Source organism: Cryptococcus neoformans, chromosome 7, assembly GCF_000149245.1.
Source record: "Cryptococcus neoformans var. grubii H99 chromosome 7, complete sequence".
Taxonomy (NCBI): domain Eukaryota; kingdom Fungi; phylum Basidiomycota; class Tremellomycetes; order Tremellales; family Cryptococcaceae; genus Cryptococcus; species Cryptococcus neoformans.
In genome coordinates this window covers 942,660-952,659 of record NC_026751.1, presented here as the reverse complement: position 1 = coordinate 952,659, position 10,000 = coordinate 942,660, and the positions used below count along the sequence as shown (strand labels likewise).

Genomic DNA, 10,000 nt, shown 5'->3' with positions numbered 1-10,000 from the left:
CGCACCCGGTCGACGTATAGCCACGGCGGTTATGCTTATGGGCAACCAATCCACCCTATGCAGACACGGAGCACGTCTCCTGTCAGTTCGCGTTATCAGATGAGCCAGTTCCGCCAAAGCCCTTATCAGAGTCCCTATCAGGGGCCATATGGAGGGAGTACGGCGGATTTCAGGTCTAGCCGTATGGATATGGCACATCGTCCCTCGTTGGACGATACATCGTCCTTCCACCAGCCATACCAGCCTGCTCCACGACCTCAAAGCTCCTACGCATTCAATCTCCCCGACCCTTCTTCAGACTCTTTCACCGCTCCCGCAGTTGATTACCTCGGCGCGCAAGCGATAACAGATAGTCAGCTGGAGAGATCGATAAGGAAGATATGTGCGAATGCAGAGCTGGACAAGTTGACGAAGAAGGGGGTGAGGAAAGAGTTGGAAAGGGAGTATGGTGTTGAGTTGACTGAGAGGAGGGAGGCCATCAATAGGTTGGTGGAGAAAGTTTTGACAGAGTAGCTGGAAGAGTCTCTGCAGTATATCGAGAACGCGGTCAGGTTCGTTGAGGAACGAAGTGGAGGTTCCGAGGTGTGGATTGATTGCATATGAGATTATGTTGTACATAGCTATTATGGACATTGGATTGAGCATTGATTCGATATATGGTCTGAAAATGGGAAGGGGGTTCTAAAAATATGAAACATGGCAGACGACAGGAAGAAAATAATAATAGTCCAGGTCTGGAACTGCCCAAAATGACGGCATAACAATAGCCCAAAATGGCAGATGTGGGCTGCAGTGCCGAATCGCCCAACTAAATCCAGGAACATACGCCCGAAACGCAAAGGTGATCTGGGCTGGACCCTTGATCGCGCGCTAGTGTCTGCAGCAGAGTTCCACGCCGACTTTCTCTTGCATCTCAACTTTTCCCCCAAAGTAATAACCATCTCGGCACCATGTCTAAACCGTTTGTGCCCACACCCAGCATCTCTCGCCCGGCCACGCCCTCAGCTCTCGACTACGGCAAGGACGAGGCCTCGTCCACCCTCCTGAGAGACATGGACGAGCGGGGAGACAGGGAGAGGAAAGACAGGGAGGAAAGGGAGAGGAAGGAGGCTGCGCCGTCGGGACAGGAGCAAGGTGAGTCTGGCCTCCGACTGGCTGCGCATGCATGCTGGAAGAATCCATGCTGGAAGAGTCCATGCTGGAAGAAACCATGCTGGACACGGCAGCTGGACGAGATGCATTGGCGGGTGACATGGGAACGCACGCTGCCACTCACTATATCCCGTCTCGCTGCCACGTATGAGCGTGGGCTGAGGATATGCATGAGCTGACCACGCATCCTAGTCCTTCCCATCCTCTCATACTGTGCCGCCAGTATCATGATGACCGTCGTCAATAAGGTGAGCCGTTCTTTCTGTACTGGGTGCTGCGGGCTGCGCGACGCGTTCCAGCGCTGATCATTACATGCGCAGTACGTCGTGTCCGGCGCGAACTTCACCATGACCTTCTTGTTGTTGGCTATCCAATCGAGTGTCTGCGTTTTGGCCGTCACGACCGTGAAGAAGCTCGGTTTTATCACTTGTAAGTCGATCGGCGTGCTACATGTAAACAAGTCGGGCTGATAGGTTGGGTTTTAGTCCGTGACTTTGACAAGAATGACGCCAAGGCCTGGTGGCCCATTTCAACGTTGTTGGTGGCTGTCATCTACACTGGTTCAAAGGCATTGGTGAGATAAATCGGGCTTTGAGTTGCAATCGGTGCTAACGGAAATGCAGCAATTCTTGTCTATCCCCGTCTACACGTAAGATGGCCGATCGTCTTGAAATTTAGACTCGACTGACCTCATTTGTAGCATCTTCAAGAATTTGACCATTATCCTTATTGTCAGTATCACTACCATTATTCAAGGCACAAAAACTAATCTCATTATAGGCCTACGGGGAAGTGTTCATGTTCAACGGTGCCGTCACTGGTCTCACTCTCTGTTCTTTCGCTCTTATGGTGGGTACTTTGAGTAAGGGCCAGACATATCGCTCATAAGATTCCAGGTTGGCTCTTCTATCATCGCCGCCTGGTCCGATATCACTTCTGTGTGGAACAAAGAGCCCGAGCTGGACCCTACTACCGGTCTCGAGATTGCTGTTGGCCCCGTATCGACCATTGGTGGCCTTAATGCTGGTTACGTCTGGATGGCGCTCAACTGTTTTGTCTCTGCTGCCTACGTACGTGCACTGTTTTGGAATGATAGACATATCTGACAATCCAACAGGTTTTATTCATGCGAAAGCGAATCAAGATCACTGGCTTCAAGGACTGGGACTCTATGTATTACAACAACCTTCTTTCCATTCCCATCCTTGTTGTTTTCTCTGTTGTCACCGAAGACTGGGGTTCTGAATCTCTTGCTCTCAACTTCCCGGCTTCCAACCGTGTGCTCCTTCTTTCCGCCATGGCCTTTTCCGGTGCCGCCGCCGTTTTCATTTCATACTCTACCGCCTGGTGTGTCCGTATCACTGGTTCCACAACATACAGTATGGTCGGAGCTCTGAACAAGTTGCCTGTCGCCGCGAGCGGTATTTTATTCTTTGGTGACCCCGCCAACTTTGGCAACATCTCAGCCATCGCTGTCGGTGGTGTCGCTGGTGTGGTGTACGCTGTGGCCAAGACTAACCAGGCGAAGATGGAGAAGGCTAGGCAGGCAAGAGCTGCTGGTGGTAGGCCATAAGATGCTTTTGGAATGGAAGAGACGAGGACTACGTTTGGTGATGATTCACGGCGTATACACATTGTGCAAAGCGGGATTATTTAGAGAGAGCTCGGACAGAGAGCGCTTCCTGCTTTGATCATGCATAGATAACAATCCGTTTGATAATAGTACACGCTGTTGATAGAATGTCCTTCCCGTTGCATCGTTCATCCGCAATCGCTACTCCAAAGCTCGTTGTCATTGCCGGGGAAAAGTCAGGAACGAGAGAACAAAATGATGATTGAAAACAATTGTTGAAATTTCAACACTCGTCGAACAATTTTTTATGCGACAAGCTTGAACAATGCCTGCCCCACCACCCATCGCATACGCCACGCTTACAGCCCCGCTCCCGGCGGCCCCATACATCCTCGGCATCACCCCCTCCCCCACCACTCCACACCTCGTCCTCCGCCATCCCTCTCAATCCCTCACCATCGCAGACAACCAGACCCTCCAGCCCGTCGCAGCTCTCCAAGGCGGCCATGCAGAACACATCAGCTCGGTCTCATGCGATGGAGGGGAACTATGGAGCGCCGCAGTAGATGGAAGTATTGTCAGATGGGATGAGAGAGGTAGGCAAAAAGCCACGGTCATCAAAGGTTTGTTCAGACATTGTCGCCTTCTCGCAACCCTGCCTCTCAACGCTTATAAAGCTAACACAACTGTCATTTCAGCATTCATTCGGAAACCCCTTCCGGTCACTGCTCTCGCCACCTCTGCCAACGACAACCTCGTCATTGGCGGTACGGAACTTGTCTCTTCCGAGGCACACATTCTCTTCTGGGATCCTCGTAACTCTTCTGCACCTCTATACACCCACTCGTCTACCCATTCGGATGATATCACTCACCTCTCCCTTCTGCGTTCATCGTCCACTTTTTTGCCCCCTTCTCATAACTCTGAAATCAAGACACCGAGTACTTTGCTGTTATCAGCGTCTACAGATGGTCTTGTAGCCCTTTCTGACATGAAGGAGAGCGATGAGGAGGAAGCGCTGGTAGCGGAGGAGAATTGGGGGCAAAGTATTGCCGATGCAGGCGGGTACATGCACAAGGGCAAAATGAGTGTGTGGGCAAGAAGTGATATGGACGAAATGTGCCTCTGGGGTGTTGGAAGGGGGAACATTGGAGAGATCGAGGTTAGATTTTCCTTGCTCGATATTCCCCTGTATAAACCTTGGCTGATATTGGATGGCAGCTGCAAGACCACAAGCACTATGCCTCTTCAGAATTCAAGTTCAAGACATTCACGCCTCCCAAGGCAGGACCCAGTATTACACAGACGGCTCTTGACGAGTTCAAATCAAAGACGACATACAAATCCGATTATCTCATAAATGTTGTACCTTCTCTCGGTGTAAGCAGCGATGGAGCACCCATGACTACCGTCGGCACTAATGAGTATATCTACTACGTTTGTTTGGATGGGCGGGCCAAAAGCTGACAATGCTGTAATAAAAGGGGCGATATGATCCTCCAACATCATTCTGCGTCGACATCGTCTTACAAACCATCTGCCTTCTTTCTTTCTGGACCAGGTGCCAACAGAGGCCATAAAGATGTTGTGCGGGCCATGTATCATGATCTCGCAAATGAGGCTCTTTATACTGGGTCAGAAGATGGTGTCCTCGCTGGCTTTTCGTTGGCGTCTCTGCCAGAGAGGCTGACAGTCGGCGATCCCGAGGTTGATGACGATGATGGAGATGGTAGGGAAGAGGATGACAACATGGATGAAGAAAGTGAAATTGAAACGGAAAGTAGTGAGGAGAGCGATGATGACGAGGACGAGGACATGGAGGAGGAAGGACCCCGATATGGCCCTATTATTGGAGCAGGGTCCAATGGTCGGCCTGGAGCGGACAAGAAGGAAGAAAGACGTAAGAAGAGATACGGGCCCTATTAAACTAAATGCTGAATCATAATAAGGATCTCAATGCATCGTATATGACATGTACCTATAATAGTTTTTGGTTTTGGCTACGAAATTGTCGTCAAATGTCCTGGAAGTGGTTACATCATGTTAAAGGGTATACGAGGATACTGATGGTCTGGAAATTGGGTAAAGAAAGAACCATAACCGTGAAAAATCTAGTTAGCATTGATCAACCAAACTGTTCTTAGGTCGTTTCTTATTCGGGACTTGATCGAAAGTTGTCTGACGCCACGTCAACCTGAGCTGCACTTATGATCAGAATGATGCTCACAATATTCGCGTTCGAGTATGCTTCGGGAAATCTATTTCATTTCAGTTAGACTCTAGAGATGATGATGCACTCGATAGGCTCCGCCTTACCTGGCGATATATGACGCCGTTGGACGGCCAGCTGGATCACAGCCTATGTTCTTCTTCTTTGGGTCCTCTACATATCGTCGTTAATCGTGAAAGCAAACAGTACAGTGAGTGATCACGTACGATATACTCGAACATAGTCGACCTCCATTCTTCAAGCTTCGGTGAGTCGTAGCAAAAGGACCAGGGAACAAAGCAAATGGTACTCACTGCACAGGCCATAGCTTTTGTAAGCCAACGAAACTAATCGCAATATCAGTCATCGTTTTCACGTCTAAGGGTTTTGCTCACTGGACAGCTCCGAAGTTCTGCGAGATACCCAAGTTGAGTACCATGTACATGGGTTCTTCTGTCACAGGCCGTTGATCAACTTCAGCTTCTTTATTAGGTCCCATAGCTAGTGATATCAGGAGTCAGGCAGGATGTATCACCGTGTTTGAAAGATAGTAATTGCGTTGTAAAACATGACTGACCAGCCCCGTGGATAGTCCAAGCTTTCTTGTTATCGTTGACCCAAGTAATATAACCGTCCCTGGCCTATTATCAGAGCAATTCCTGGGTAACAATACCAAGCCGACCTACGCTCCAGGAGCATATTCCATTCCATAAACCGCGAAACAACCAGTCTCATCGGTACTATTACCTATTGTTAGTGCCCTATTTATCGATGATTCACAAGTATTCTCCGGGGGACTTACTAGCATTCCTAATGACAGCGATATATCAGCAGTCAAGACGCATATGAAGGGTATCATAAACTCACTTGGTTGGTCAAACTCAAGCCAGACGTAGCCTGTTGATAAACACTGCCGAAATAGCTATTAATCTGGGTAACATCATGGTCATAAATTTCGTAATATTTGCTGGAAGAATTGAGGAACTGCCCGACATACCATCAGATCAACTCTTCGTCTAATGGATCAGTCATGGAAGAAACTCGGCTCACGTGGTAGTCTGGGTTGAAAGGTGCCCATTGTCCGGACTGCGACACTTGACCCTTGCCGATCGACATATCAAGCTGGATTGTACGATTTTAGTGCTTACAGTCTCCTCAAGAAAAATCTGACCGCTCACAGTAGCCTCAAATAAATCAATCTCAGGGGCTGATCTCCCTACAAAAGACCCATCAGAATGTTTAGGCCCCGGGTGAGTGTCATCGTCCGGGCAGGTGCATCTTGAGAGACGCTGTCCAGGCAAGTACGAGAGCTCGTTATTGTGGCCCGGATCGCCTTGAGTCAACGCTACTGCTGGTTTACCTGAATAGGTTGATAAGGAGCCGTTGGGCGATTAAAAAAATAAAAACAGAAGACTTACCATTGAGCGTCTGGTTGGGTAATGTGCCAACGTCGCATGAATCATAGGTATACGGCCAAGTGCCATCAAGAGATCCTCCATATCCCGCCCGTCCTAAGTTTCCCATAGTCCAAACAGCGGGCCAAAGACTATGGGGCCAGATTAGAATCACAGCGTTCTGGTCGCATTTGGGTTGATGAACATACCCAGGGATGTCATTCGTGCCGGGGAGAGATACAGAAACTGTGACAGTCGTAAGAAACTCTTAGTCCAATTATCATGCAATCACTTGCCTTCCATATAACCGCCTGTAAAACAAAACCTATTCCAACTGGACATCACTTTTGAAAACAATAAAAAATGAGCTCTGTTTGTCAATGTGATGAAGATCTCAAGGCTTACTACCCCCCTCAAAATTCATGCCATGACTAGAAATTTCATCAAGGGTAATGACCAGTTTCCCGTTTTTAGTAGTTAATCGACTGGGGTCATACCTGTCAAGTAGAGGTTAAGCCTTAGTCACCAAATGATCCGTCGCATTTACCATTCCAAGTTATTGGTTTGCCAATAATGCAAGTCGGCGGCTTCCCAGAAAGGGTCATCACCTACGACAAGGCTTAATATTGTCTAGTGCCCGTTAGTGATGTCACCTGACCCACCATTATAGAAAGTTCGTCCATCCTCATTGAACTCGTCTGAAAAAACCAGGTCCCATTCCTCCCCTGTGTCTAAACTTTTGTGAGTATAGGCTTCGGGCGGCGTGTCGGGATCGATTAGCTGGAAGATATTGGCTACGTCAGGCACTTGCCCTGTAGAACTTGGTGAGAACGTCAGCGGCGGCGATCAAGGCGGATGAAAGAACGGGCGCACTTGATACCTCCTATATTAAACGCTCCATGCGTGTCCGCGGGTAGAGTAGTGAAATACTCGAAGATAGGCAGACCGGCGCTATATGCGGTTAGCTATTCGTTATACGGGCGGGAAAGTGCGCTCACAAAAGAAAAACAACAGCTAGGCCCATGATTGCCAAGCAGCCCAAGTTGGCAAGCCCACGACTAGAAAAGTACTGGGTCTATGTACCAATTGCATGAGAATCACTTCAGAACGGAGGCATGGGGTTACTCACATCAAGTTCATCTTGTGATTCCGGTCTGTGCAGTTCGTCATCATCCTCCGTGTTCGCACCCTCCCACTGGGAGGGATCAATATGGAAGGGAAGCTACAAGCGTGCATGAGCCAACCACTACTCGCCAAGACTTGGTAATGTCGTAAAAGCTCACCAAATCATACAGACCTCGTTTTTCCTCATTCCCTTCCAATTCGTTGACAAGCCTTGATTTGGGGAGAATATTCTTCATACCATACGCGCCTTGGGCCGCATGTCTCTTTAGCCTCGCCTCTATGTCTATTAGCCCCTCATCTGAACCCGCGTCGGAATCGAGTCTGAATTTTCTGGCACTATCTGTATCAGTTCCAAATCCACTTCTCAATGAGGACATGCTTCGAATGGTCATGACTGAAGATTCCGAGCTGCCAAAAACACTAAGAGCAGGCCTCGGGCCGCTACCAAATGTCCTGTTGCCAAAGATGACGCTATCGGGGTAGAAATCCGCCAAGCTTGGTAGAGATGCGTTGAGCGGCGATGCATTACGAGCTGGAAACTGGGCTGCAAGGGGTGTGAGACTTGCATTGTGTGTATATCCGAGAGGGCTCGACCTGTTCTTTGTAGACTGAGAGAGGTGTACGTTGATCTCGGGACAGGAAGTGGGGGCGGACCCTTGTTGACGAGTTCCTGTGTCGGCTGCCACCCGAGGCCTATCAAGAGATCCTTCACGGGATGGGTATCCGCGAGTGTCGTAAACGGGTATGGCCATACTCCCCGCGTCACTAAGCATCGATGGAGAAGGAAGATCCAGTACTAACCAATGGTCGTTTTTTTCCCCGCCATTACCCATTTTGTCCCTCAACCATTTGCTAGTACCCTTGATGATACGCTCAGCTCCAGAAGTGTGAGATCCATCGCCTCCAAACATGATCCTGCCAGATGAGGGCACTGAGAGGTTGGGTGATGACTTCCTCCGAGTAAGTGCTGAAACGGGTGAAGCATTGTGAGAAGACCTTGAGCGGAGATGGCCTGGAGATCCTGACATGGAAGCGTTGGGCCGGTGGTTGGCCGAAGGATGTCTGACTCCAGAAGCAGCGATAACTTCCGAATCGTTACGGGAATGAGAGGGTTGCCTCGAAGATGGACTACCAGCAGGGTTATTGAGCGAATTTGTTGAGTTTTGTCGACTGCGTGGGTTGTCGACTTCGCTGGTGGATGTCATACTGATTGATTTAAGATACAAACGAAAATTCCGACGACGTAGCTGAAGAGGGAACCAACCCGGCACACCAAGAAGAAGATGTAGTGAAGCTACAAAAGATGTGAGCCCATGAAGGAACATATACAGGAGCACACTGGTTCATCCTTAGCGCAAGTTGAACGACTGAACTGCGGCGTGGTTGATACTGTTGCACGGAACTCGTGATCCATGTCGTGTTAGTTGTTGATTAGAGATAATATTCGAAGTTACAGATGCCGCTAGGCCATCTCGCAGAGTGAGGAATTCGTTACCATCCTGAAGTCGCACCCACATCATAGCTGGCGTTAATTTAAAAATAATATGTATTGTTGACGCGAGCGTGTGACTGTGACTAGGATGGGGGATTAGTGTCCCTATAACACCTAGGAAGAGTGAGCTGTAATGATAACTACGGAGGAAGTTTGATTGCAGCATACGATATGCAGGTGTCTCATTGACAGCGATGGAATTGGAAGATCAAACGAATGTCAATCAGATATCAGATATCGCGAGAGCGATGACCACCTTGTCCAGTACCTGGCTATCTTCTAATGCCAATCTGTTAATCCTTAGGAATGTTTGTAATGAGACATAATGAGTTCTATTCGACAATTGATTCCGCTAACTTGTTGCATCGGGGCACGCACATGAAATGTACTTAATCACTCCTGTCAGATGAGTGCGGCACTTGCCGGCTCTGGCGAACCGAGTGCGTTTACGTATTTATGGTTAACTCCCGCTCTGCTGAAAAACTCCCGATTGGATTGAGTCACTGTCCCGATCTCTGTGTGTTACATGGCCGAAATACCTTCTTCTGAGCATCTCATTCCGCCACGTTTTATAATTCCGGTCGGAATTTGTTGCTTCTGAATTTCGGCTCGACGACACTCCCCTAGACTTTAACCATCTCTTCTACTTCTACTTTTAGACCTAGAAGAACTACGCCGAAGGTAAGTTGCTGTTCATGAGAGATTGCACGGGGATGATACTCATGGGTAATTTCACAGGCAGCGGCACATTACAAGCAAGCACCTAGACCGACTTACAAAAAAAAAGTCCTCTACTTTTTACCAACCACAATGATCATTTCCAAGCAGAACCGCAGGGCCGTATGTGTCGGCTCTGACTTATCAAAGTAACGAAGTTGATCCGTCTTTTAGATCTACGAGTACCTCTTCAAGGAGGGTGTTCTCGTTGCCCCCAAGGACTTCAACCGCCCCTCCCACCCTGACCTCCCTGCTGTCCGAAACCTCGAGGTTATCAAGGCCATGCAGTCCCTCAACTCCAAGGGCTACGTCAAGACTCAATTCTCTTGGCAGTGGTA

General features: G+C 48.9%; 5 protein-coding genes; 4 read left to right on the top strand and 1 right to left on the bottom strand.

The window, feature by feature from the left end:
• The window catches only part of CNAG_05818 (chitin synthase), a 6,777-nt gene extending 6,098 nt beyond the window's left edge, over window positions 1-679 (top strand). The window contains exon 13 of the mRNA XM_012195164.1: window positions 1-679. This exon is cut by the window's left edge and continues 79 nt beyond it. Coding sequence (XP_012050554.1) covers window positions 1-513 — 513 coding nt within the window. The 3' untranslated portion in view covers window positions 514-679.
• Window positions 680-829: 150 nt separating this feature from the next.
• CNAG_05817 (GDP-mannose transporter 1) lies at window positions 830-2,977 on the top strand. XM_012195163.1 has 9 exons: window positions 830-1,134; window positions 1,345-1,400; window positions 1,473-1,581; window positions 1,638-1,726; window positions 1,776-1,801; window positions 1,853-1,883; window positions 1,933-2,001; window positions 2,049-2,222; window positions 2,270-2,977. The coding sequence occupies exons 1-9, from the start codon at window positions 951-953 to the stop codon at window positions 2,723-2,725; spliced, it is 1,194 nt and encodes a 397-aa protein (XP_012050553.1). The 5' UTR covers window positions 830-950; the 3' UTR covers window positions 2,726-2,977.
• A 29-nt stretch (window positions 2,978-3,006) lies between these two features.
• CNAG_05816 (hypothetical protein) lies at window positions 3,007-4,807 on the top strand. XM_012195162.1 has 4 exons: window positions 3,007-3,348; window positions 3,424-3,887; window positions 3,947-4,149; window positions 4,210-4,807. Exons 1-4 carry the CDS (start codon window positions 3,051-3,053, stop codon window positions 4,649-4,651), a joined length of 1,407 nt encoding a protein of 468 aa, XP_012050552.1. The 5' UTR covers window positions 3,007-3,050; the 3' UTR covers window positions 4,652-4,807.
• Window positions 4,660-9,265, bottom strand: CNAG_05815 (glucosidase). XM_012194990.1 has 23 exons: window positions 9,114-9,265; window positions 7,612-9,059; window positions 7,458-7,550; window positions 7,327-7,403; window positions 7,202-7,279; window positions 6,991-7,148; window positions 6,876-6,936; window positions 6,734-6,825; window positions 6,625-6,672; window positions 6,538-6,574; window positions 6,353-6,480; window positions 6,113-6,294; window positions 5,985-6,056; window positions 5,802-5,918; window positions 5,737-5,744; window positions 5,621-5,674; window positions 5,512-5,570; window positions 5,330-5,435; window positions 5,249-5,281; window positions 5,162-5,190; window positions 5,042-5,108; window positions 4,953-4,983; window positions 4,660-4,903 (listed from the first exon to the last, which is right to left on the bottom strand). The coding sequence occupies exons 2-23, from the start codon at window positions 8,656-8,658 to the stop codon at window positions 4,841-4,843; spliced, it is 2,640 nt and encodes an 879-aa protein (XP_012050380.1). The 5' UTR covers window positions 8,659-9,059; window positions 9,114-9,265; the 3' UTR covers window positions 4,660-4,840.
• Window positions 9,266-9,458: 193 nt separating this feature from the next.
• Window positions 9,459-10,000, top strand: part of CNAG_05814 (small subunit ribosomal protein S10e) — a 1,387-nt gene continuing 845 nt past the window's right edge. The window contains exons 1-3 of the mRNA XM_012195161.1: window positions 9,459-9,626; window positions 9,684-9,785; window positions 9,837-10,000. The exon at window positions 9,837-10,000 is cut by the window's right edge and continues 211 nt beyond it. Coding sequence (XP_012050551.1) covers window positions 9,756-9,785; window positions 9,837-10,000 — 194 coding nt within the window. The 5' untranslated portion in view covers window positions 9,459-9,626; window positions 9,684-9,755. The remainder of the gene's footprint in view (window positions 9,627-9,683; window positions 9,786-9,836) is intronic.